Here is a 23,398-nt window from a genome sequence, read left to right as displayed (position 1 = left end):
ACCAGCCCTATAACTGGGGCAGCTCCAGAGCCGGACGGCAGTTGTATCTTGGAGTCGAGAGACGCAAAGAAGAACTCATCCTTGACGGACTACTGGCGCTGCCGTAGCTCTGTCTGGTGCACCTTCGTCTTGCCTGCTGGCGCTGCCGCGGCTTTGGGAACCACCCTATCCTTCATCTTCGTCGGGACCTGCTGGCGTGGCCGCGGACCGTTTGTAACCACCACCTTCATCGGGACCTGCTGGCTCTGCCGCGGACCGTCGTCTTCCTTCATCCATCTCGGGCCCTGCTGGCTCCGCCGCGGCCCGTTCATCTACACCACCGAGCTCGAGGATTGAGAGCTATTTCCATCTCTTTGGTAACAAGACTGTCCCGCTACCCTTTTCCCAAACAGAGACCAGAATAGAGGGGACCCCTGAGTCCAGACCTCCTTGTACCATTCTACCGTACTTGAGAATTACCTATAAAGTATCGTTGAACTTTATCATTGTGTGGTGTCCGTCTGTGGGGGGGAAGTTACTTGTCTGTACGATTCACTGGAGACGGCTCTCCCCGGAGACCTCTCCCCTTATCCTCGGCCGACCCTCCCGGTCCGTCTAACAATCACTCAGTGCCATTTACAATTGATAATCTACTGCATAGATTATTGGTTGGCGCAACCCTACTAAGGTTGTTAAGGTGCGCGCTGTACTTACGCGCTTTGATTGCATAGTGCTCAGTACATCTTTAACTGTGGAGGCGGGTTATAACGGAACGGGTATACATCTGAACTGTGAGACTAGCTCCTGGACGCCCCATCGTATCTTTCCTGAGATTGGTGCAGCTAACTAGCGTTTGGCAGCGATTTGTGGCCTGCTATGGGGCATTCATGGGGGTACGTGTTTTTCCCTATCTTCCTAGCGTGTTTTTCTCCATACCACTTACTTTAAGTGGTGTGAGTGTTTAAGGCACAGCATCTGCTGTAGTTGGGGTCTGCCACACACTTGCTTTTTACATCTTGTACCAGCAGAGCAAGTAAATCCCAGCCTAACTTCGGTCTTATTTGTTGAATAAGTGTAGGTTGAACTATGGGAAAATATCTTATAGGAGGTTGACGGAGACGTGTGATTCTGTCTTGAACTGTGTATGATTTGTGGGAGTTTACAAGTCAGTCAGACTTCTCTGTTCTCCTGTGTACCGTCAATAAACACGGAGAGCAGCTAAGAGTCCCAAATCTCCAGCTGAAGATTTGAATTCGGGAGGGAGAAACACTGAACAATAATATTTTATCTTTAAGAAGAGTCCAGAAGTATGGGTAAGTGGAAAAGAGAATTGATGAGGTTGAAAAGGGTATTAGAAAGACATGACAGATTATCTGCTAATTTTGAATGCTACCCAAATGTACCTGTAAGATACCCACAGTAATGTGGAACGGCCAGTGATTCAGGCTAGGCAATTGCACAGTTCTCCTGGTGATTACGAATTTTTTCCTGCAGTTTCCTCAGGGGATTTTGCCTATTTTTAACAGCCAAAGCATCTGAATGAGAAACTTTTGATCTGTGGTGTCACTATTGTGCTCATACTTCTGATTGGTCGGTAACTTGTGTTACAAGCCCATTCGGAATTACCATGTGACACAGAATTTGCATCCAATAAAGTCTCGGGTGCAAATTTATTTCTGTCTAAAGCTAGGTACCCTTCGTGAATTCAATTTATATTTTGTGTGGCTTTATTATGTTCAGCAAATGTCTGGTCGTAAGGCCCAAAAACTTTTCAAGTGCAATCTACCCCTCCAAAAACTTGCTTGAAAGGTAACTGAGGCAAGCACGCATGAATAAACACAGGGACAGAGGCACAAACAGACTCATGGACACACACCCAATAATTTCTTCTTGAGTAGAAACTATGCCAGATCAAGGAGTCACATACAAAATGTAGACTATTGAGGACTACAGGCCTCCAACTACGTTGAAATAATTTGATCAGTGTACACATTAAGCACACGAGTACATATAGATGTAATTACTGTCTGTATAATCGTTGAGCATAACATTTTCCACAACAAAGAAATATACACTTTTATTTGCTTCACGTGAAAAAAATCTATATCTTATATCTGACTCTTCTCCATAATCACCCATCAAGTTATGCAGCTTCAGCTACTCAGTGTATTTGTTCCATACCATATCTCTGAAAACTACTTTCTCAAACTCTGAAACCCATGAGTGATAACTTTGAGCGTTTTAAAACAATTGAATATGAAAAATTTGAAAATTATTAGAATTCCTTTCTTTTCTTAAAAACCATATTCGGAGCGTGGATATTTTTGAAAGTGGGGATTTGGGTTTGTCCTCTTGAAGGATAGCTACTTTCCTGCTCTGACAAAGACAAATCACAGAAAATTCTACATGTTTACATTACAGAAAGTTGCAATTTCAGAGTGCTCCTTTACTTGCTTTATACTTTTTTATCAAGTTAAATGTCAATAGTTACGGCAAAATGAATAACCCTGAGAGACTGCGCATGTCCAAATACGGTGGGTCAAAATCCCTGATATGGATCTCGTCCTAACAGCAGTGAGCAATGAGAAGTCTTGGACCCTACCTTCTCAGAGGAGTGCAGGCCCTGGTGCTATCTGAAACGTTATCCTAATGAGTTTTCCTCTTTCAATGTGTATTTTACTAATTATATACCATCTGTTTCATAGGTGTCATGGACTACTGCATGCAAGTAGTGCCACAGGCCAAGTTGATAATCAGTTTTATACAGTAGTATCTGATTAAGATGCCTTGGAATATCTTTTGCCAGCTGCCTTAATTTAGTGGCAGAGCAATCTGTCTATTTCTAGGAAGTTAATCTCTGTGAGTCGCAAAACTAGGTTGTGTTAGTAACCCTCCCCTGTTTGGGGAGTTGCATCGTAGAGCCCTTAATTAGTAGCCATTGCTATCCAGTAGCGGCCAAACTTGATTTTATTGTGGAGCTTGGTGGTGTTTTCCTGGGTTGGCATGTTTTGCTGTAACAAATTCAGTACAAATGTTCAGAATTTCTGATACAATACCAGTACACTGTCTTTCCATCAGAAAGATGCAAGGATCCAAATAATGCTCCTATTTCAGACCACTGTCCTTTGCTTTGAGCGGCGTTATAATGGGTTCAAACCCTTAGCAGGCCATCTGGCAACCTATTCATAATATTGAGTAATGCTTGCAGAGTTTTATTACTGGGGACTCTCAGTAAAGTTACTAGGGTGAATTTTCCGACTCTCAGGGGTCCCGGAAATGACTGTCCGCCCCAATGGAGAACGTACTCTCACTTCTCCAAGTGTCTGATGCCCAACAATCTCGGATGTAGAGTCTGCCCTATACTGTTAATGCATTGCTTCTTTTTCATTTCATAGACCGAATGATTTAAAATATTCATCAAGACAACAATTGGTGAGTCAATAGACAGATCTGGTCAAACAATATTATTGTGGGGGACTGTCTGGGACTTTGTCTGGTGCACAGTCAGGGACTTGGGCAAGGACTGGTAACTGGGTCGAAAACGTAAGCAGAAAGAGGAGTACAGCGCTTCCCATGATCACACAGGAAGTCAGAGGAGAAAAGGGACCCAAAGCTGAAGTCTGCGCAAGGGAACAAGATGGCTAAGTCTCAGAAAGGTTAGGCACTCAAGAGACGATTTAGCATTCAAAATAACTACACCCAGAACGGACGTGCAAAACATGTATTTATATATGTATGTATGTATATGTAAATATATAATAACATTAACATTAAAACAAATGTTTGGTAAAGCATTCGGGAGCTCCACATGGTATGACCGAAGCTCAGTATGTTCCTCCCCCGCAATTACTGTAACAGATTCTGACTGCAAATACCCACATATAGGATATACATGCAAAGGCAGGATTTGTGGAACTGATGCCTATGGGGATATTATAAATGTAACTCAAAGACAATTGTCACAAAAAAACAAACACCACCTAGGTTGTCAGCTGTGCCCACGGATCCCGGCGATCAAACCGGAACATGCAAGACGGTAACAGCAAGGGTGTAGAACTAAACACAAGCACAATAGACAAGGAGCTAGCAAGGAGTAGTGCTTAACAGGAAAGAAGGGAAACAAGGACACACTTGGCTGAAAGCAGGTAACAAACATACAAGGATATTAGAAGCAATACAGTAGAATAGGAAGACAGCAACTAAGGACTGAAAAAGGGGTAATGGGAAGAAAAGCAAGAATTTGGGCAATGGAAATACTGGAGAATGGTGCATGAAATAGTACTAGTTCAGGAGTCCAAGAAACCAGGAATAGCTAAGGATCAGGAGTCAAGGTGGCACTGAAGACCGTGCTAATTCAGGAACATGGAATCCTATAGCTCAGGTACAGGAATCAAGGAAACACTGAAGTCATTGATAGTTCAGGAACAATGAATAGCTACAGCTCCGGAATCAAGAGAGCACTGCAAGCAGTGCTAATCCAGGACAAGAAATAAACCCAGGAATCAAGGAATATCAATGCTAGATTGGAGGGAGCTGGGGCTTAAAAGAGCTCACAGTAATCATGTGCATCAGGTGTTAACAGGCTAGCAGCAGCCAGCCACAGGTGAGCTAAATTTCTCCACCCATCCTTTGCCTGGAGGGTTGGAGACAAAGTATTGAGCAAGGGATTATAGCTAATGGAGTTTCCAGCATGATCATACTGGGTTCCACAAAACCCAGCATGGATTGGGAATGGATGTCAGTTCCCAAATAGTGTACAAATGGCTGGAAGTCAGGATATGCATGCAGGGGTGTGTCTAGAAGCTTATTAGAACACTGGAAAGTCCCACTATGCGGCTCTCTGGTGGTGGGCACGAGAGCGCAGGGAGCAAATCATGACAATTAGGATTTCCATATTCTCCAGAACCAGTCCATCAGTTGTATTCTACATAGTCAATCATGGCTGGCCCCCAAAAGATTAGATTGAAAAGTAATATATGTTTTGTATCACTACTCTTAGAAGATCAGCAGAGCCCGAAGATCTTCCACCAAGCAATAATTAGAATCCACAGAAATATGTAGACTATGCCACTTGCGCACCACATGTTTTATCAAAACAAACGTGCACATATTATTCTGCTTCTGACTTGTGCCTTCATGAACAGCACTGCTATCGGAGTGAATTCAGAGAGTGTCACTCTGTATTAATTTATTATTGAGGGACGAAGAAGTTACTAGCTTGTATTTCTAGGCCCCTAAGATGTTTGCATTTCTAGGCCTCTAGGATTGATGATGTATGCAAGTTACTCCACTTTCCCTCTTGTCTGCAGCAGTTTTAAAGTCTACTTGTTCTTTGACTTTTTTATTGTCATAGTTAAGGGAAATGCCGAGTGAAAGGTTCACTGATGTCCAACAATAGAATCTGATACTAAACTGCTATTACATGCTACATGTACCTTTTTGTGTGACAGGTGGGATAAGCAAATTATGTATTGTTAATGGTAACTCACTGATTACGTTTCAGCATTGTCTTTTTGAAAGAAAAGTTTACCTGCCCTGCACTTTTCCTGCATGCACCGGGAAAATAGAAACCACATTGTGTGTAATGCTTTGCCTGAAGAGTTTGAAGCAGAATGTAATGGCTGTACTATACTTTCTAACTCACAGGGAAAATGAATCACTGTGGAGGGAAGTGGGGGAATTAAGAGCAAAACATTCACAGCAGCAACAGGTTATACGAAAGGTAAGCAGCGATTTTCTAATATATACATGTTGTTAAAAACATGCTTGATGTTAAGTGTTCCGCAATCTCTATTGAGGTAAAGCTGTCGGAAGTAGATTACAAGTGGTTCTGGTGATGTATCAGTCTGGCAAAGAGTCATTTTTCAAATTTACTTTGATCAATTATCTGATGATACAACCGGTAGGCGTGCAGTTACACCAGCACCATACACCCGTCTCATGTGGTACAGCAAGAAATGGCATTGACATTTCAAAACTTCAAGTTTTATACCAAAAGTATTTCAGCATTATTTGTAATATAAAGTCCAAAGACCTTATGTACTGCCAATGGCAAACTTTTTGTTTTTTTACTTATTTTTATTATAACTGCTTCCACTGTATCCAGTACAAGAACATACATGTACATTTTCAGTATCATATAGGCAGTATACAATCAGCGTTAGTAAAATGTCATCCCATGAATACGTACAAGCTCACTATCCGTGAGCGGCATAGCTCATTCAGTTTAACAGTGCAAGTTTTCTTTTTTGTTTTGACAAACATACTATGTGGCAAATGAAAACAACAATCACAACAGGGAATATCTGTTCCCATCCCAGATCTAATCCCTCCCTCCACCCTCGTGACAGCGACAGGCAGTTCGTGAGTCATGTGTTCATGACGTGAGATGGCGTATGTGACAGCGTTGCTTTGGGATGTGTTAGAGTGGGCCTGGTGCTCTGCGAGCTATGCGCACTCTCATTTGGTGTTGTGGACACTTCAGTCAACATTTGCCCCATTCAAGGAAATCGCTCTATGCATTGTTATCAGTCTGCACCGCTCTAAGGGGACATTCCTCAGCTACCCCCCACTCCCGTAAGTCATCCCTCCATTTTTTTACACGCTGGTGGTCTGGAGTGTACCCAGTGGATCGATATCCATCGTTTTGCCGGACCAGTCCTAGTAGTGCAAACTTATAGCGCATCTTAGTCCCTTTCTTGGGAGTCGAGAATACTTCCAGAAGACAGTGTTTCATGGAGACGTCCATTCGCACCGCGGTCGCTGTGCCAAGAGACCGCACCACTCTGTTCCAGTACCGCTGCAGATGCGGACAGTTCCAGACCATTTGCAGAAACGTGGCGGGGTCTGTGCCACATTGTGGGCATGTGGAGGACAACCCTGGAGTGAGCCCCTGGGGATTCAAGTATATGCAGTGAAGAAAAATAAAATTGAATTAATTTGACCCATGCGTTGCTTGTGGCTTTGGCTACTTGTACCAGTGCTCTCTTCCACTCGCCATCTGTCAGTGGGGCTGGGAGGTTGTTGTTCCAGCTCTCCCTAACCCTTTCTAGATTCGACCCCTGGTCCGCCTTTAATGTCTTATAAATGAAAGAGATAAGCCCTAGACTGGAACCTGGGTCCAGCAGTGTTACCAGTGGACTGACCTCTTCGGGTTCATCTGGTAATGTTGTCCACATCTCCCGGACCGTGCAGGATATTTTGGCATACTGTAGAAAGTGCCCTGGAGGCAACTGAAACCAGGCCTGTGCGTCCTGGAAAGTCATGAACGTGTCGTTCTGGTATAAATCCCCCTCCGTCCCACAACCTCCCTCGTACCACTTCGAGAGATCCATGACACCCTGTATATTCTGGAAACCCTGCAACCAACGCAGCGGTAGTCCGTTGGCATATGGGGCCTTTCTGACCACCAAGGTTACTGCTTGCTCCCAAACCTCCGTAACCCGGTGGATTATATGTGAGCACGTTTTTGGGACCCTAAAGCCCATCATTAGGAATTGCTGCAGTTACATCCCCTCGCTCCAGCTCCCCATTAATTCCGTCTCAACTGTGTGATCCCCCATGCGCCACTGGGCATCGTGTTGCAACAGGCCAGCCATATAATACAGTCGTAGGTCCAGCAGCCCTAGGCTACCCCCATCCATATCTAGTTTTAGTATATCCAACTTGGCTTTGCTCCGTTTTCCGGCCCAGACCAGGGAGGTTAGGAGACTATTCAGCGTGTTGAACGTCGACTTGAGGATCTTGCAGAAGGAGTTCTGGAGCACATAGAGCTAACGGGGCAACAGCACCATCCTTGATACCGCAACCCTCCCCATAACCGACAGAGGTAACTTGTTTCAAAACGCTATTGACTCCTGCAGGCCATCAAGGACCCTACCCATGTTCAGATCATATTGGGCCTCTGGCGATGTGCAATTTGCATTCCGAGATACCGGGAGTGATCGCACTTCCAATCCATGCCAGCCACAGGGAGATCGTGAGATGCCCCTCGTGCCAATGCAGCAAGTGGGAAGAGGATGGTTTTCTGGCAGTTGATACGGAGGCCTGAGGGGGCCCCAAATCAATTCAATATTTCCCAAACTGCAGAGATCGTCCTTTCTGGCTCATTCATATTGAGGAGAGCATCGTCCGCATACAGGGAGACCACATGCTTATGACCATCTACTTCCACATCCCATGGCGCCATGTCTCTGTGCAAGCATAGCACCAATGGCTCCATGGCCAGGGCGAACAGTAGCGAGAACCGCGGGCACCCCTGTCGCGTGCCCCTCCCAACCTTAATAGGTTCCGACACGTGTCTCCCAGTCCCCACTCTCCCCATCGGTTTAGTACAAGAGTCTGACCCAGGCTATGTACTCGCTTCCAAACCCCATTCTCTGCAGTACTTCCCAGAGGTAATCCCACTTGAGGGTATCAAAGGCTTTTTCAATATCCAGGGCAACTACTGCCGCCCTGAGGTTCGTGTCTGCGACAGAATGGAGGAAATGTGACAGTCTACGCAGGTTCATGTGTGTACCTCTCGCAGACATGAACCCGCGTTGGTCCTTGTGGACCAAGGAGTTCACCACTCTCCGTAGCCTGAGAGCAAAGACTTTGGCGAGTAACTTAGCGTCCACTCCCAACATGGACAAGGGCCTCTACGAGGCAGGGTCCTCAGGGTCCCTGTCGGGTTTGGGGAGCATGATGATCTGCGCCTCGCGCATAGAGTGCGGAAGGATTCCAGCCTGTTTAGCCTCCTGCAGCGTATCCAACAGTCTTGGAAGAATGACATCTGCATACACTTGATAAAATTCAACAGGCTATCCCCTGCAGGGCTTCTTGGAGGTCCTCCAATTGTAGCGTTGCCGCTAGTCCTTACCGCTGGTCATTCGAGAGTCGTGGCAGCGGAACCCCCTGGAGGAAGTCACATCGGTCTGAGCCACCGTCACCTGCGCCTCCTCTGTATGTGTGTACTAAGTGATCAAATAGGACTGATTTAACCCCAACCTGCGAGGTTACTGAACCTCCCTCTGGACGGCGTAGGGTAAGAATGAATGGGGGTGGGCGTTCGCATTTTAACAACCACGCAAGCAAGTCTACCTGATCTATCCCCTTCCCTACGCAATAGCTGCCAGTATTCCCTACAGGACACAGAGAGGGGAGGTGGAGAGAAAAGTAGGGCGTTCCCTCTAGGTTTCGAACCCACACACCATCAATAGGTTGAAGGCATAAGTCTACTTCCCAACAGTCCCCATAACCGGGTTACACTGTGTAGCACTGTGCTCTCCGTTGGACAGTTCAGGCAGGGTCTGATTGTTGCAGGGTGTCCTTCACAATATCACCTACGCTGGTGTCTGGACCCCGTAGCTGTCACCACCTCGACCAGGGTCCTGGCCACATCCTGTTCAGTCCTTTGGGTCTCCAAGTCTATTCTGGGGAATCTTCGGCCCTCGCACCCCGTGCCAGCCCCTTCCAGCTCCAAGGACCCATCCTGCTGCACCACCACTCACTGGGTTGATCTGGAGCTCTTTCTCCGTCGTCCTGAGCGGCCTCTACCAGTTGCACCCAGAGGGTGCGTCAAGGATCTTGCCACCACTTACCCCCCTCAGCACCCTTCCCTCTTCATGCACCTCCAACCAGTCCCACACCTCTTCTGGTGTCGTAAAGAAGTGTGCGCCACTCCATGCTCCAGAGTGATGGTTAATGGGCACCGTTCCGCTGGCTTCGCCCACACCAGGGGCACGAGACAGGGGTGCCCTCTTTCTCCCCTGCTCTTTGCCTTAAGCATCGAACCCCTGGCCATCGCAATGCGTGAACAGGAGCAGATAAAGGGACTCCCCTTTTCAGGAGAGCAGCATAAAATCTCCCTTTTTGCAGACGATGTGCTGCTTTCTGTAGGAGACCCGGCGCACTCTCTGCCGCACATTCGAACTCTGCTGTCCGACTATGAGGAGGTGGCCGGATTCAAGGTGAACTTCGACAAATCATTTATCTTGAACTTAACGCTCCCGCCGGCCGAGCTGGAACGCTTACGTCCACTTACGCCGTTGGCTTGGGCGTCGGCCTCCCTCCTCTACCTGGGGGTCCGATTGACACCTTCTATTGACACCCTGTTCGCAGCGAACTTTCTGCCCATGTTATCAGCGGTGAGAGTGGAACTGGACCGCTGGAAGCCGAAATACATTACTTGGCTGGGTAGGATCCACGCTATTAAGATGGTCCTCCTTCCTAAATTTTTATACCTTTTTCAGGCCCTCCCCATACCAATGGAGTTGGACTTCTTTCGACGATTGAAGACCCTCTTGCTGAAATTCATCTGGCAGGGGGGCCGGGCGCGCCTCGCTTATGCGACTTTGAGGCGCCCGCGGGAGGAGGGTGGAGTGGGCCTCCCAGATATGCACCTGTACTACAAGGCCGCACAATTGAGGGTCATGGTAGAGTGGTCGCAACAGGAATCTGAAAAACACTGGCTACACATGGATAGGAGTGTAGCTGGGAGGTCGATATGGGACCTGGCTTGGAAGCCCAAACCAGACAGACCTAAGAATGCCTACATCAGCACCCCCACTGGCACTGTTCTAAAGGTATGGGACACGGTACCAGGGGACGAGCGCTGGACGTCGTTCCCCTCCCCCTTCACTCCGTTGCACTTCAATCCGGCTTTCCCGCCGGCGCTGCAGGAAGGGCCATTTCGGCCCTGGAGAGAGGGCGGGTGTAGGGCCCTTACACACCTATTTCATGGCACGGAACCCCTCACGTTCTCCAACTGTATGAGGGACTATGGTCTGCCACCCACGGAACGCTTCCGTTATGCCCAGCTGATTCACTGGGCGACCTCCCCTGGTCTAAGAGAGGCAGCTACGAGACCGCCCTCGCCCTTTGAGGCCTTCCTTTTACGGACTGCTACGATGAAGGGAACGATCTCCTTTCTGTATAAGCTCCTGCTCAGCACAATGGTCTCCCCTCGTCCCCGCTATATGGAACACTGGGAAGGTCAGCTGGGTAGGGAAGTAGAGGACGGTGAATGGAAGGGACTCTGGAGGGACATTAGGGCCCACAATCACTCAGCGGACCTCCGCGATGCCCATTACAAGACTATGTTTGATTGGTACCTTTACCCCTCGAAACTCCACCGCATATTCCCAGCGACCTCGGATCGCTGCTGGAGGGGCTGTGGCCTACTAGGAGATTTTCGCCACATCTGGTGGGACTGTCCAATCATTCGACCCTTTTGGACCGAAATTCTGTCACATATCAGAGACATGTTGGGATACCCGATCCCGGACTCCCTATCCTTTGTCGTCTTGGGTCTCCGAGATCCACTGCTGGAACATCAAACAAAAGCAGACAAACAGATTGTGGCTATGTCTCAGAGCAGCCAAGCTTACCCTGGCTGCGGCCTGGAAAAAACCAGAGGCCCCGGCTATGTCGCTATGGCACGCAAGGCTATGGAGGTTGATGAGCATGGAGAGAATGGCAGATATCTTCTTGGGCAACTTTAAGAACTTTATGTTCCGATGGGGTCCGCTTGTCAGATTCCTATCGAATGGTTTACCATCTGCTGTTTGCCCGTCGGCTCTGCGAGCGCTCCACCTTTTCCAGGTTTAACTGCATGATTGTTGTGACTGCGTAGGGCAGGGAGATACTGTTGGCTGGCGCCACCACATTGGGGGGGTGGGGGGGACACCGGGGAGGGGGGAAGGGAAGGGTTTTTAGGGGGGTTTTGTCTTTGTTGCGGCCTAGCTTGCTGGGTGGGACCCTGGCTTTCCCGGGGGCCATCCCGAGGACCTTAGTATACTGCGATGACGCCTTCTCGGGGAAGACTCGGCAGAGACAATGTGGAACTCCGGGCAGTTGAAACCCCTAGCTACCAATGACTCACTTGATCCCGCTCTATGCGGTGAAATGTACCCCGTAGCTCTGACTGGATACGTCGGGAGTATTGCTGGGTTATTGTGTCTAAAACTGCAATGTTGCCGCCTGTTTTCTCTCTGTCTTTCTCTCAATTTCATTCTTTTTTCCAATGCAATAAAAACAACTTTTACAAAAAAAAAAGAAGTGTGCGCGATGCGCATTTATGACTTTGTTTTGCTGGGTAGAGAAGTATGTACTGAAGGTCCATGGCCCGCGTTTTTTGCTCGACTCCGAGGAAGGATGCCCTCTGCTGCTGAACCAGGTGGGTGTAATCTGGAAAGATGCGAATTTTCTGGTCTTCGAACGTCGGATCCCCTTCTTGTCGTGCTGCCCTGAGGATACTGTCCCTATCTCTATAATTAAGGATCCGGGCAAAGAGTGTCCTGAGTGGGGCCCCCGGCGGTGGAGGGGCAGTGAGCGCTTGGTGCGCTCACTCTATAATAAAAACAGAGGAAAGTTCGACAGTGGGTAGCTCATCCCTTATCCATTTTTCGAGAAAGAGTTCCGGTTCGCTCCCTTCCGCTTTTTCCGGGAAACCTACGAAACGCAGATTACATCTGCGGGACCTCCCTTCCTCATCCTCAGCTCGGCACTCCAGAGACATCGTTTTGTGTGAGAGCTCAGTGAGCGTAACATTCAGGGCAGAGACGTCCTCCCGCAGCTCACTAACCGTTTGCTCCGTGGCTAGGGACCGCTCCGCAACAGTGCGAAGGTTTGCCCTCAGTAACCGAACATCCTGGGGAATCGCATCTATCTTTGCCTGCACTTTCACACCCGAGGTTTCGATAGCAGCCAAACTCTGGGATCCCGTGGGCTCAGGTTGCGCCCCAACTCCCACTATTGAAATGCCGGGCACCTCAGCGGTCTTTGGGGGTACACTCAGAGCTGTATACTGACCCATCTTTGTTTGCTGAGCGGGATTCTGCAGGTGGTCCTTGCCCATTGCTCAATATGCCGCCTGATGTGTCCACGGACTCAGCTCCGGCACCCCTCCACTAGCACATAAATCCTGGGATAGGTCACGGGGTACGCACTCACGGCCCCCGGTCTGCCGCTTAATGAGTCTGTTCACCCAAATAATAGGCCCTCTCCTGTGTGTCTCAACTAGTACAGGCAGCCACTCCGGCTGATACGAATCAAGTGCCACCTGGTAGTCAGCAACTTCTGTAGTAGGGGATCTCTGTGTATAGTCATAATCTAGTGAATAGTCCCGCCCATGTGCGTGGACCCCGGCAATCAAAAATAATCTCTTAAGTTGCAGAACTGCAAAGACACTTAAGAGAAAATTTAAAGACAAATAATGCAGCCTATATCCACAGGCTACACTGTCCAGTACTTCAACTAGAAATTCCACCAAAAATCCACAAACAGCAAAGCCTGTCCAGATTTCCCTTGTTTTTACTGCAAAACCCCTCAGAAATGATATAGAGGAAGGCCTGGACAGACAAGCCCCATAGGCTGCCATTATGTGGCTTAAATAGGATACTGTGCCTTTAAGAGAACCTTCCAGAACCTTCTCTCAGTATCCCAGAATGCATAGCAGGTCCAACTTACTTTCAGTTCTTTTTTCCGGCTCCTGCTTACAGGACCCTGTGCATTGAGCTCTCCCCTTTTCAGGGGTTTATTGGAGTTTTTGACACTTTTTGGATTTAAAAGTGTTCTGATTTGATTCTTGGTGTTTCCTGTTCACTTCTGTGTGTTTGTTCAGGCTTTTAGGGATCTAAAATGCCTGCCTTATTCGACAAGTGCCCAGCATGTGGAAGGAAGAAGGTCAAGACTGATCCACACGACGTCTGCATTATTTGCCTCCCTGATGAGCATGTCCCTGAAGATTGTGACATCTGCCAGGCCTTTTCTACAAGGACCCTGAGGGAAAGACAGAAAATTAGGCTCCAAGGCCTGGAAGAGAGGCGTCTGCAGGCTGCAGGTGGGTCTGGGCAGGCTGGGAAGGCTCCCTCTACCCCTGCTGAGGCCTCTGGGGGGCTCCCCAGAGGCAGGAAGACCAGCAAAAGGTCCCGGTCTCCGTCGACGTCGATAGCATCGACGACGACGTCGATAGCATCGACGACGACGTCGAGAGGGATGACGACGGTGTGTTCCCCTTCTCCCCGGGGCTCCGGGTCGAGACAGCGTGGGAAATCGACGTCGAGAGGCCTGGCCAGGCCGCCGTCGAAGTCACCGTCGACGTCGAGGCATCGCCGTCGACGAAGACACCGGCGCTCGCCGTCGAAGCGACACCGCCGGTCGCCGTCGACCAGTTCGACGTCGAGGGGACCCTCGGCCTCGAAGACCGTGAGGAAGCGGTCTTCGAGAAGAAAGAGTCGACGCTCGCCGTCGAGGTCTGCCCGCTCGTCGTCGAGGGGGCGACGATCGGCGTCGAGGAAGAAACACTCGACGTCGAGGAGACGGCGTTCGACGCCAGAGTCGAGAGATCGCCGTTCCACGCATGAAAACCACTCAACGTCGAGCAGGAAGAGATCAGCGTCACCTGGGATCTCAACCTCCTCTAAGAGGCGCAAGAGGGATTCTGGCGCCAAGAGTCACGCTGGATCTGGTGGCGGACGTAGGAGGCGTCACTCACGCTCTGGAGGGTCTGGATCACAGGACCCTCCCTCGAAGAATTCATCGGGCACGAGGTACTCGGTGGTCTATACGCCGCCAAGGCCTTTGACCCCTCCTCCTCTACCGAAGGAGGCTCCACCGGCTAAGCTGCCGCTCCCCTCCCTGCCTCCGCCGTCTCTTGAGGGGCGGCCTCTGCCGCCAGTCCCTCCTCATAGGCCACCGAGGTCGGTGTCCCTGCCTCTGCTTCCGACACCTCCTAAGGGTACGCCTACCCCGAAGCCCCAGGACAAACCACGGATGACGCCTCCACGGAAACCGGTGGAGCGCCCACGTGCTGGGAGGTCGCGCTCCCGCTCCAGGAGAAGGGAACGTTCGCGTCATAGGTCTTCCACACGATCTAGACGGCGCCACAGGAGACACAGGTCTCGTTCACGGACCAGGTCGTCTGGGACCAGGGACTACTCCCCGACCTTGTCAGATTCGCCGGACACGCGGGTCTCACCGGTCGACGATCTGGTGTCCTTCCAGGACGTGCTGATGAGGGGCGCTGCGAAATTGGGCATTACTTTGACAGTGCCCACTCCGAAGACCTCGGTCATCTTTGAGACGCTCCATCAGAAGCACTTGTCTCGGCCGTTACTGCCCCTGGTGCCGGGCCTGGAAGAACCGGCCCTGGATCTTTTCCTTACTCCTGCGGTGACTAAGGCGGTGCCTTCCAAACTGCAGAAGAAGTACCGGGCTCCTGACTCGGACCCTGCCTTTCTAAGGCTGGAGCCCCCTCCAGACTCGGTGATTGTGACGGCGGCGCGCAAACAGCATGCCACCACGCCTTCCTCCACAGTTCCGCCAGACAAGGAATCTAGGTGGTTGGATTCCTCTGGGAGACTAGTTTGTGGGACTTCGGCGACCTCCATGAAGGCAGCTAGTGCCACGGCCTTGTTGGGTCGGTATGACAGAGCCCTCTGGGAATCTCTTCAACAATTTGTGGAACTTCTTCCGCGGGACAAGCGGGAAGACTTCCAGGAGGTGCTTAACGAAGGATGTTGGTGGCGAATCAGGTCATCAGCGCTGCAGCCGACTCCTCTCTTCTGGCGGCGCATGGTTTCTGCCACGGAATAAACCAGCGACGACATGCCTGGCTCCGCCTTACGTCTCTGAAACCGGACGCTCAGCAGAGGGTTGCCAATCTGCCATTCTCTGGCGAAACCCTGTTCGGGAAGCACGCTGATGACGAAATGGCCCGCATGAAGGCGGAAGCTGAGACGCTCACAGCGGTGGGTTTGGAGAAGCCCAAGGAGACCAAGAAGACGTACCGTCCGTCCAACGCTGGTTCGGTGGTCAAGGCAGAGGGCGTGGCCAGTGTTCTGGACAACAGCAGCAACAACAACAGCAGCAGCAGTTCAGGAGACCTTTCCAGAAACGCCAGAGGGGCAGAGGCGGCCATCAGTCGGCACCAGCAAATAAGGGCCAGGCCGGGTCTAGGCCCTGAGCACTTACTTCCCCGACAACTGTTACCCGCTCCGGTGGGGGGAAGCATTCAATCTTTTCTGGCAGAGTGGAGAAAAATTACTCAGGACAAGTGGGTGCTGAATATTGTTTGCAATGGATACAGTCTTCGGTTCACCAGCCCTCCTCCATCGATCCCTCCGGTCGGCTCGCAGTATCAGCTGCGCGAGCTCCAGGCGGAGGCCGATATCCTGTTAAGGAAAAGGGCGATCGAAGTCGTACCTCTGTCTCAAAGGGGAAGAGGTCTGTACTCCCGATTCTTTCTGGTTCGAAAAAAGGACAGGAACGAGTTCAGGCCCATTCTGGATTTGCGACAAGCAAACAAGTGGATTCGCAGAGAAAAGTTTCGCATGCTGTCGTTGCATCAGATTTATCCTCAGCTGCAACGGGGAGACTGGCTGTGTGCCATCGACCTCCAGGATGCTTACTTCCATGTGCCCATTGCACACAAACACAGGAAGTTCCTGCGGTTCCAAGTCGGCGCCAATCACTATCAATACACAGTACTGCCATTCGGACTGAAGTCTGCGCCGAGAACATTCTCAAAGTGCATGGCGGTGGTAGCAGCACACCTAAGGAAGAACAAGGTGTTTGTCTACCCTTACCTGGACGACTGGTTGATCAAGGCCTCCTCCTTCGCGGAAGCGCAAGCACACTTCCAGAAGACGTGCGTTCTCTTGAACAAGCTGGGGTTGCACATCAACATGTCCAAGTCGGTTCCGACTCCGGTCCAGTACATTCAGTACTTGGGAGCCTCCATCGATACGGTGTCAGCAAACGTGTCTCCTTCGGAGGAGCGACGATTATCACTACTTCGGAAGGCTCGGGCTCTCATGTCCGCTCCATCCACGACAGTGAGGACGGTGTCTTCTCTACTGGGATCGATGGCCTCCTGTATCTTCCTGACGCCACATGCACGGCTGCACATGAGACCGTTGCAAGAGTGCTTGGAGGATCAGTGGGATCAGAGGAGAGGATCTTGGGACGACCAGATACGCCTATCTCTGCATGCTCTTCAGTCTCTGAAGTGGTGGTGTTCAGCGGAGAATCTCCTCAGAGGGGTTCCCTTCCACAAGGACATTCCCACTCAGGTTATCGTGACGGATGCTTCTCTCCAGGGCTGGGGAGTGCATTCCGGAGACCTACAGATTCAAGGGACGTGGTCTCCGGCGGAGTCCACTTACCACATCAATTTCCTGGAACTCAGAGCTGTTCACTTGGCACTGAAGGCCTTTCACCCGTCCTTCCAGACCGACTCTCTCCTTGTGCAGACGGACAATACAACCACAATGTATTACCTCAACAAGCAGGGAGGATCGAGGTCATGCACCCTGTCGCAGGAGGCGCAGGCGATCTGGCGCTGGCTTCTGGCTCGAGGACTGACGATAACGGCTACCCATCTGCCAGGTGTGCAGAATGTTCAGGCAGACGCGCTGAGCAGACTGATTCAGGAAAACCACGAATGGGTCATAAACGACGAAGTACTAGGAGAATTCTTCGCAAGGTGGGGGACTCCAGACGTAGATCTGTTCGCCACCGCCGAAAACCGCAAATGCCGAGGCTTCGCCTCCAGGTACTACCAACCGGGGACGCTGGGGAACGCGTTATGGATCGACTGGTCGAACAGCTTTCTGTACGCTTTTCCACCCATTCCCCTGATTCCGACGGTTCTCATCAAGCTGTCCCAGTCCGGGGCGCGGATGATATTGATTGCCCCGGAATGGCCCAGACAGTGGTGGTTCACGGACCTGCTTCACCGGTCTCTCCTTCCTCACATTCGGCTGCCGTGCAGGCCGGACCTTCTCACGAAGTTCGGGGGGCTGATGTTGCACCCCAACCTCTCGTCTTTGAGTTTGGCAGCATGGCTCCTGAGTTAGTGCAATATGGTCATCTGAATCTCCCTGCAGATTGTATGGACATACTGAAGGAGTCTAAGAGACCTTCCGCTAGGACTTCCTATGCTTACAAGTGGAAGAGATTTTGTATCTGGTGCAAGTCTAAGAACTATGATCCGACGACTTGTAAGGAAGATGTCATCCTTCCTTATCTTCTACAGTTGGCGCAGTCTGGCCTTAATGTCCATTCTATTAAGGTTCATCTTGCTGCTTTGACTGCCTACAGGAAATGCCCTTCGCAGACTTCCTTCTTCCAGATCCCTGTGATCAAAGATTTTTTGGAAGGCTTGAAGAAAGTGTTCCCTCCTGTCAGGCTTCCTTCGCCTTCATGGGAATTGAATGTGGTGCTGTCCAGGTTGATGAAGGAGCCTTTTGAACCTATTCATAAGGATTCGTTGCAGCACCTGTCCTGGAAGGCGGCGTTCCTCGTGGCCATTACATCGGCCCGCAGGGTGAGTGAAATTCAGGCGTTGTGTTGCCAAGAACCTTATACTGTATTTCATGCTGCTAAGGTTGTTATGCGTACTCACCCTAAATTTCTTCCCAAGGTTATTTCTGATTTTCATGTCAACCAGACCATAACTTTGCCTACGTTTTTTCAGAATCCTTCGCCTCCAGCGGAAAGGTCGTTACATTCCCTGGATGTTAGGAGGGTATTGAAGTTTTATCTGGATAAGACCAAAGATATTCGTAGGTCTGACCAATTGTTTATCAATTATGGATCTGTCAGGACGGGTCTTGCGACCTCTAAGCAGTCTATCTCTATGTGGATTGTGTCCTGCATACAGCTATGTTACCAAAAAGCTAATAAGTCCTTAGGAGGTAAGCCTAAGGCTCATTCCACCAGGGGCAAAGCTGCCACGACAGCTTTGCTCCGTAATGTTCCGATTGCAGAAATCTGCAAGGCGGCCACTTGGAAGTCGGTTCATACCTTTGCTAAGCATTACTGCCTGGACACTGATGCCAGGGCAGATGCTCAGGTTGGGCAGGCTTCGCTGCGAAATCTGTTGGCACAATAGTGTTGTTAATTCTCTTTTCTCCACCGCTGCTTTGGTTTGGGGATGGGCTTGCCATTCTATTCACTAGATTATGACTATACACAGAGATCCCCTACTACAGAAGGAGTAGTTTCTGTCCTGTAACTCCAGTTCTGTAGTAGGGGTATCTCTGTTATAGTCATAAGCGCCTCCCCGGTGGAGAGAGATGTTCATTTAAGGAATGCGACAGGTCTGGCGTTTTACGCCTTCAAAAAGAACTGAAAGTAAGTTGGACCTGCTATGCATTCTGGGATACTGAGAGAAGGTTCTGGAAGGTTCTCTTAAAGGCACAGTATCCTATTTAAGCCACATAATGGCAGCCTATGGGGCTTGTCTGTCCAGGCCTTCCTCTCTATCATTTCTGAGGGGTTTTGCAGTAAAAACAAGGGAAATCTGGACAGGCTTTGCTGTTTGTGGATTTTTGGTGGAATTTCTAGTTGAAGTACTGGACAGTGTAGCCTGTGGATATAGGCTGCATTATTTGTCTTTAAATTTTCTCTTAAGTGTCTTTGCAGTTCTGCAATTTTCTGACAACTTAAGAGATTATTTTTGATTGCCGGGGTCCACGCACATGGGCGGGACTATTCACTAGATTATGACTATAACAGAGATACCCCTACTACAGAACTGGAGTTACAGGACAGAAACTACTCCTTCTAACCCAGCGAGGGCCACACCTGCATCTCCCGCAAGTCTCTGCAGACACACTCTCGCCACCTATGGGGGCCCAACATGAAAGACTCTGTGTGACCCAGCGCACATATGCCAGGTGCAGCAGGCTCTACTGCCCCCCCCCCCCCAAAAAAAGTTCCACCTTAACGTAGGAGCACAGGCCCAACCGCCGGTCCCTCACTGCACCCGGCTGGTGCGTCGCCTCGGGACTTATTCCAGAATGAGTCCTGACCTCTTCCAGGAACATAAAGGTGCAGTTTAGAAACAAATCTCCTGCTCTTTGACAAACTCCCTCCAAATATCTCTAGACATCCATAGAGCCCTGTATGCGCATCAATGGGTGCAGCCACCAGATTGGTAGGAGCTTAGCGTATGGCACTCGTCGTACAACCTGTGTGACTGCCCTCTCCCATGCCTGGGCAACCTGAGAGATGAAGAAGTTGATGGCCTTGGATCCTACGTCCATGAATAAGTAACGTAGCAAGCACGTCCATTACAGCCCGAGACAATCCAATAGTTTTGTTTCCCCAGTTGGGACCATCTTTGCACAACAGTGCAGCATATTGGAGCAGGCTTACCAAATAGTGTAATTGAAAGTCTGGGAGCCCAGACCACCCTCAGCAAGGAGCAGTTTGAAGACCGCAACACAGACCATATACCTCCTTCCCACCCACACAAGGGACACCAGCAACCCATCAAGTTGCAGAAGCAATGATGACAGCAACACACAGAACGAATTCTACATTACGTAAAGGCAGCTGGGGCAACAGGACCATCTTACTCAGTTACTCTGCCCATGACAGACAGCGGCAGCGTTGTCCAACACCGGATGGCAGCTTTGAGGCCATCCATCATTCTACTCCTATTCAATTCATACTGTAGGTGGTGGTTGTGTGTGATCTGCATCCCCAAATAGCACAGTGGGCAGCCCTGTTGTGTACCCGGTTCAAGGTCGATCAGCTATTTAGTCTGAGCATCAACCAGACTAAGCACCCAGTAATTAAATGTGGCAACAGCAGTGCAGAAAATCAATAACACTGTAAAGCTATTTTGTGATGCATTGTACTTCTCAACTTACTTGCAAGGGAATAAATATATATCCCAAATAAATGTTTTACGAGTCTCAGGAATAGGACAGTAACGGATAATTACACCTAGATGATAGGGGAACCAAAGTATTAAGAAACACACCATACCTGAGAGGTCTGGCCTTGAGTCTGCACAATTACATGGTGCAACAACCAGTGACCAGACAGAAAGCAAAAACGCGGCAGCCACAGGTCAGTTGTAAGGAAGTATGGAGAAAGCTTATTACCAGTCATATGATAGCCCGATGGTAAGGCTAAAAGAATCTAAGCTGCCCAAGGAGAATTCATGAGTGGCACCCTCTGATCCCTGACGTGTATTACCCTATGTTCTGTAGTAGGGGATCTCTGTGTATAGTCATAATCTAGTGAATAGTCCCGCCCATGTGCGTGGACCCCGGAGCAATCAAAAATAATCTCTTACAGTGTCGAAAAATGCAGAACTGCACAGACACTTAAAAGAGAATTTAAAGACAGATAATGCAGCCTAAAAAGGCTACACTGTCCAGTACTTCAACTAGAAATTCCACCACAAAAATCCACAAAACAGCAAAGCCTGTACAGATTTCCCTTGCTTTAACAGCAAAATCCCTCAGGAATGATAGAGAGAAGAACCTGGACAGACAAGCCCCATAGGCTGCCATTATGTGGCTCAGAACAGGATACTGTGCCTTTAAGAGAACTTTCCAGAACTTCACAGTATCCCAGAATGCCCTGCAGGTCCCAGTTACTTTCAGTTCTTTTTTCCGGCTCCTGTAAGCAGGACCCTGGAGCATTGAGCTCTCCCTTTTCAAGGGTTTATTTGCTGTAAATTCGATTTGGGTATTTTCTAAGTACTTTTAGGCTTTTCTTCTTGGTGTTTTGCACTCTTTTGTTGTCAAATATGCCTGCATTATTTGACAAATGCCCGGAGTGCTCCAGGAAGATGGCAAAGTCAGATTCCCATGAGGTGTGTATCCTCTGCCTTCCCTCTTCCCATGTCCCTGAGGAGTGTGAGATTTGCCAGGGCTTCTCTGGCAGGACCCTGAAGGAAAGAAAGAAGATCAGGCTTCAGGGACTCGAGGAAAGAAGGCTGAAGGCGCAAGGTGGGTCTGGAGGGGCTTCATCTGCCCATGCTGAGGCCTCTGGGGGACTCCCCAGGGGCAGGAAGTCCAGCAAACGCCCACATTCTCCGTCTGGGTCAGTAGCACTGACCACGACGTCAAGAGGGAGGTCCACGGCCAGCTCCCGGTCTCCCCAGGGCTCTGGGTCGAGAAAACATCGCCCGTCGACGTTGAGGGACTTACACCGGCCGCCGTCGAACCCAGTGACTATTTCTTCGTCGTCGTCTTCGGCGTCGACGTCGAGGGATCGTCGTCGACGGGCCCGGCGTCGGCGCTCGCCGTCGACGGACAGGACATCGTCGTCGTCGAGGGGATCCTCGTCGTCGAGACCACCGTCGAAGCGGAAGAGGTCGCCGTCGAGGCAGACAAGGTCGCCGTCGAGGCGTTCGAAGAGGTCGCCGTCGAGGTCGCCGTCGAGGCACAAGAGATCGCCGTCGCGACATAAAGGATCGTCGTCGAGGTGGTCGGGCTCGACGTTGAGGCATGGAGGCCGTTCGACGCCGAAGCATAGAAGAAGGTCGACGCCGAAGGGGCGCTCGACGTCGAGGGACCTGCGTTCGACGCCTGGTCACCGTTCTTCGGCGTCGAGGGGTCGTGCTGACAGGCCTAGGACTGGGGGGGGCTCCCCTCAGTCCGGTAAGGAGGTGTATACCCCGAAGAAGGCTGTTCCACCTCCTCCTCCGTTGCCAGGAGGTTTACCTCCGAGGGCTCCAACCCCTCCTCCGCTGCCTCCTCTGCCTCCACTTCCAACGGCACCTAGGACCCCGGTGCCAAGGTCTGTCTCGTTGCCCAGGCTTCCGACTCCTCCCAAGAAGACTCCTAAGTCTAAGGAACCGCCCAAGCCCAAGACGTCCGCCCCGGGGAAACCAGCGGAACGCCCCAGACCTCGGAGGTCAAGGTCGCGCTCCAGGCGGAGAGACAGATCGAGGAGCAGACACAGGTCCTCCACCAGATCTAGACATCGCCACAGGAGGCATAGGTCCAGATCCCCAGCATCATCTAGGACCCGTTCCTACTCGCCTACCCTATCGGATTCTCCGGAGACTAGGGTGTCCCCGGTCGACGACATTGGCACGTTGCAGGAGGTGCTCCTGAGGGGGGCTGCGAAGTTGGGTATCACGGTGACTGCTCCTACACCTACGACGTCCGTGATATTCGAGACGCTTCACAAGAAGCACCTGTCTCGCCCTCTTATGCCGTTGGTCCCAGGACTGGTTGAACCGGCGGAAGCACTGTTCCTTACGCCGGCGGTGGTGAAGGCTGCTCCCTCAAGACTCCTGAAAAAGTACAGAGCGCCTGATTCGGACCCGGCCTTCCTACGTGTGGACCTGGTGCCTGACTCGGTGATAGTGACGGCGGCCAGGAAGCTGCATTCTACCTCCCCGTCCTCCACAGTGCCACCAGATAAAGAGAGCCGCTGGATTGATTCGGCTGGTAGGAAAGCCTGTGGGACTTCTTCCACCACCATGAAAGCCTCCAGCGATTCGGCTTTGCTAGGGCGGTACAACCGTGCGCTATGGGACTCCCTGGAACAGTTTGCGGACCTTGTGCCACGCGACAGGAGGGAGGACTTCCTAGAAATTGTCTCGGAAGGGATGCTGGTTTCCAACCAGGCCATCAGTGCCGCTGCGGACATAGCGCTGTTGGCCGCACATGGCTACTGT

The 23,398-nt window shown here is 50.5% G+C and overlaps 1 protein-coding gene across 2 annotated transcripts in view; it reads left to right on the top strand.

The window, feature by feature from the left end:
* The window catches only part of LOC144763143 (heat shock factor protein 2-like), a 406,222-nt gene that overhangs the window by 249,219 nt on the left and 133,605 nt on the right, over positions 1-23,398 (top strand). For both annotated transcript variants that reach the window (XM_078648463.1, XM_078648462.1), the window contains exon 5: positions 5,626-5,701. In XM_078648463.1, coding sequence (XP_078504589.1) covers positions 5,626-5,701 — 76 coding nt within the window. The remainder of the gene's footprint in view (positions 1-5,625; positions 5,702-23,398) is intronic.

Source organism: Lissotriton helveticus, chromosome 6, assembly GCF_964261635.1.
Source record: "Lissotriton helveticus chromosome 6, aLisHel1.1, whole genome shotgun sequence".
NCBI classification, from domain to species: domain Eukaryota; kingdom Metazoa; phylum Chordata; class Amphibia; order Caudata; family Salamandridae; genus Lissotriton; species Lissotriton helveticus.
Note: the sequence above shows the minus strand (reverse complement) of the source record. Positions and strands in the feature narration are given on the sequence as shown.